A 3,757-nucleotide genomic window follows, 5' to 3' on the forward strand; every position below is an offset into this window, starting at 1 on the left:
TTGACGTGACGAGCGAACGCTTTAACCACTAGGCTACGTCACTACCCCTCTAATTGTTATGAAGAACATGTAACTGGTTATGTCAGCATGGACATGATACATGGTGTGGTATCATGTCTGTCTGTACTCGTTGATGTGACAAACCTCCTTCAAGGAGCCCACAGAACTGTATCTTCTTTTCCATGTTGCCGTGTTTCCTGCTGATTGAAATAAAAAATCCAACTGATTCGGAAATCGACAAAACAAAAGTGTGTTTAAGAATTACGTCTCTTTGAAAAGATGTTTGATCTTCGTTGTCATTTTACAAATCACAAGACACAATATTTCATTTTTGTTGTATATGTATATTCTGACCGACTGACCTTGGTACAACACAATACAAGATTGACGTCCTAATAAGTGTATATAAAAGTAACTTGTTTTTCAACTAAAGCCCGTTCCAAGGTTTGTCATTCCTGCTCATTCCGCATTCCAGATATATTTATGCGGCCCATGAAGACGTAGCAATCTCAACCCTAATATGAATGCAAATAAAGTCCATCAACCATTCCCTTAAAAAACAATTGTGACAAAAAAAGGAATTTTCCATCAGTAAATGGCGGCTGACTGCGCGAGGGGTTGGGTTCGTGTGCAGTATACAATGCCATGTCAGAATGGACCTCATTGTGACAGCACTGGCATCTTATTTATTTGAAGAAGACGCAGACATGATACACGACCGGGGTTGTTGTCTCATCTCCGAGCCCATGTGGAACGCTTGTCATTCCAATACCCTAAACAAACCCATCGCTATGGCAACACCTATCAATCATCGCGGATAATCTGGAAATCTTGGCCTGGATGACAAAGTGTGGTCAGAGTCTAATCACGTGCACGAAAGGGACGGAGGATGACCGCGGATGTGATGAATAACTCCTCCATTCTGGTATGTGCCAGAGTTGCGTCCCCTGACTGCTTGTCAGATTTGAACGTCAGATTAGATCCGCTTGTTATCAAAGAGTTGCATTTGTATTTTATGCATGACATATTTTTAGTAGAGACTGCAATAAATTGGTGCCAGTCTGTTCAGACTGTCTGAAGTAGTACAACTTCACTTACAACAGCATTGTAGTCATATAGTGGGGTTTCAGCTGAATGTGGATTCGAACCTACGCTCACCAGTAACCTAGTACTACTAAGGGACCACATTAAACCACAGTCAGTGCTGGTCAGTCAGCCATGGTAAAAAATCTTCAAAAGGGCCAATAAAAGAGTCCGCAAAAACGACAGTCATAGACTCAGTCAAAGAGTCAGTGATGGTAAAACAAATCTTCAAAAGGACAGTAACAGACACAGTCAAAGTGTCCGCCAAAAGGACAGTCACAGACACAGTCAAAGAGTCCGCCAAAACGACAGTCATAGACTCAGTCAAAGAGTCCACCAAAAGGACAGTCACAGACACAGTCAAAAAGTCCGCCAAAACGACAGTCATAGACTCAGTCAAAGAGTCCACCAAAAGGACAGTCACAGACACAGCCAAAGGGTCCGCCAAAAGGACAGTCACAGACACAGTCAAAGAGTCCACCAAAACGACAGTCACAGTCAAAGAGTCCACCAAAAGGACAGTCACAGACACAGTCAAAGAGTCCGCCAAAACGACAGTCACAGACACAGTCAAAGAGTCCACCAAAATGACAGTCACAGACACAGTCAAAGAGTCCACCAAAAAGACAGTCACAGACACAGTCAAAGAGTCCGCCAAAACGACAGTCATACACTCAGTCAAAGAGTCAGTGATGGTAAAACAAATCTTCAAAAAAGTCTGCCTGAAGGACAGTAACAGACTCAGTCAAAGAGTCCGCCAAAAGGACAGTCACAGACACAGTCAAAGAGTCCGCCAAAAGGACAGTCACAGACAAAGAGTCCACCAAAAGGACAGTCACAGACACAGTCAAAGAGTCCGCCAAAACGACGGACACAGTCAAAGAGTCCACCAAAAGGACAGTCACAGACACAGACAAAGAGTCCGCCAAAAGGACAGACACAGTCAAAGAGTCCACCAAAAGGACAGTCACAGACACAGTCAAAGAGTCCGCCAAAAGGACAGACACAGTCAAAGTGTCGGCCAAAAGGACAGTCACAGACACAGTCATAGAGTCCGCCTAAAAGGACAGTCATAGACACAGTCAAAGAGTCCGCCTAAAAGGACAGTCACAAACTCAGTCAAAGAGTCCACCAAAAGGACAGTCACAGACACAGTCAAAGAGTCCACCAAAAGGACAGTCACAGACACAGTCAAAGAGTCCGCCAAAAGGACAGACACAGTCAAAGAGTCCGCCAAAAGGACAGACAAAGTCAAAGAGTCCGCAAAAGGACAGTCACAGACATAGTCAAAGAGTCTGCTGAAAGGACAGTCACAGACACAGTCAAAGAGTCCGCTGAAAGGACAGACACAGTCAAAGAGTCCGCCAAAAGGACAGTCACAAACTCAGTCAAAGAGTCCACCAAAAGGACAGTCACAGACACAGTCAAAGAGTCCACCAAAAGGACAGTCACAAACTCAGTCAAAGAGTCCACCAAAAGGACAGTCACAGACACAGTCAAAGAGTCCACCAAAAGGACAGTCACAGACACAGTCAAAGAGTCCGCCAAAAGGACAGACACAGTCAAAGAGTCCGCCAAAAGGACAGACACAGTCAAAGAGTCCGCCAAAAGGACAGTCACAGACAAAGAGTCCACCAAAAGGACCGTCACAGACACAGTCAAAGAGTCCGCCAAAACGACAGACACAGTCAAAGAGTCCACCAAGAGGACAGTCACAGACACAGTCAAAGAGTCCGCCAAAAGGACAGACACAGTCAAAGAGTCCACCAAAAGGACAGTCACAGACACAGTCAAAGAGTCCGCCAAAAGGACAGACACAGTCAAAGTGTCGACCAAAAGGACAGTCACAGACACAGTCATAGAGTCCGCCTAAAAGGACAGTCATAGACACAGTCAAAGAGTCCGCCAAAAGGACAGTCACAAACTCAGTCAAAGAGTCCACCAAAAGGACAGTCACAGACACAGTCAAAGAGTCCACCAAAAGGACAGTCACAGACACAGTCAAAGAGTCCACCAAAAGGACAGACACAGTCAAAGAGTCCGCCAAAAGGACAGACAAAGTCAAAGTGTCCGCCAAAGGACAGTCACAGACATAGTCAAAGAGTCTGCTGAAAGGACAGTCACAGACACAGTCAAAGAGTCCGCTGAAAGGACAGTCACAGACAAAGTCAAAGAGTCCGCCTAAAAGGGCAGTCACAGACACAGTCAAAGAGTCCGCCAAAAGGACAGTCACAAACTCAGTCAAAGAGTCCACCAAAAGGACAGTCCCAGACACAGTCAAAGAGTCCACCAAAAGGACAGTCACAGACACAGTCAAAGAGTCCGCCAAAAGGACAGACACAGTCAAAGAGTCCGCAAAAGGACAGTCACAGACACAGTCAAAGAGTCAGTGATGGTAAAAAAAATCTTTAAAAGGGCCAGTCAAAGAATTAGTTAAAGAATCTGACCCCAAAAAAATCACGAATAGATCTAAATAGATCTCATGACGCTTATGGCAGCCGTCCAATCAAATTTACACACTTGAGGTAGATTAATTTTTGCAAAGCTGGTGATAGGAAAACTTGAAATGGTGACGGCTCTTCCGAAACGAAGCAATCCTGATAGAATGGCGATATAAACTGCCCGGCAAAGGTAAGTATACACCCATTAAGGATGGTAGCTAGAAATGAAACAA

The 3,757-nt window shown here is 44.8% G+C and overlaps 1 protein-coding gene across 1 annotated transcript; it reads left to right on the forward strand.

Annotated features, from left to right (window-relative positions):
• Window positions 1–1,295: 1,295 nt before the first annotated feature.
• LOC139472163 (fap1 adhesin-like) lies at window positions 1,296–2,956 on the forward strand. The gene is made up of 3 exons (XM_071254541.1): window positions 1,296–1,768; window positions 1,884–2,127; window positions 2,222–2,956. Exons 1-3 carry the CDS (start codon window positions 1,296–1,298, stop codon window positions 2,954–2,956), a joined length of 1,452 nt encoding a protein of 483 aa, XP_071110642.1.
• The last annotated feature ends 801 nt before the right edge of the window (window positions 2,957–3,757 follow it).

The sequence above is a fragment of the Haliotis cracherodii genome, unplaced genomic scaffold (genome assembly GCF_022045235.1).
Source record: "Haliotis cracherodii isolate W230 unplaced genomic scaffold, xgHalCrac1.p SCAF_24, whole genome shotgun sequence".
NCBI lineage: Eukaryota > Metazoa > Mollusca > Gastropoda > Lepetellida > Haliotidae > Haliotis > Haliotis cracherodii.

Bases quoted from the DNA above. Each gene is read 5' to 3' on its own strand.
- LOC139472163 (XM_071254541.1), top strand. From the start codon at position 1,296: ATGGTAAAACAAATCTTCAAAAGGACAGTAACAGACACAGTCAAAGTG. The intron at 1,769-1,883 runs GTCAGTGATGGT...GTCCGCCAAAAG, and splicing joins GTCATACACTCAGTCAAAGA to GACAGTCACAGACAAAGAGT. The intron at 2,128-2,221 runs GTCATAGAGTCC...GTCCACCAAAAG, and splicing joins AAAGGACAGTCACAGACACA to GACAGTCACAGACACAGTCA.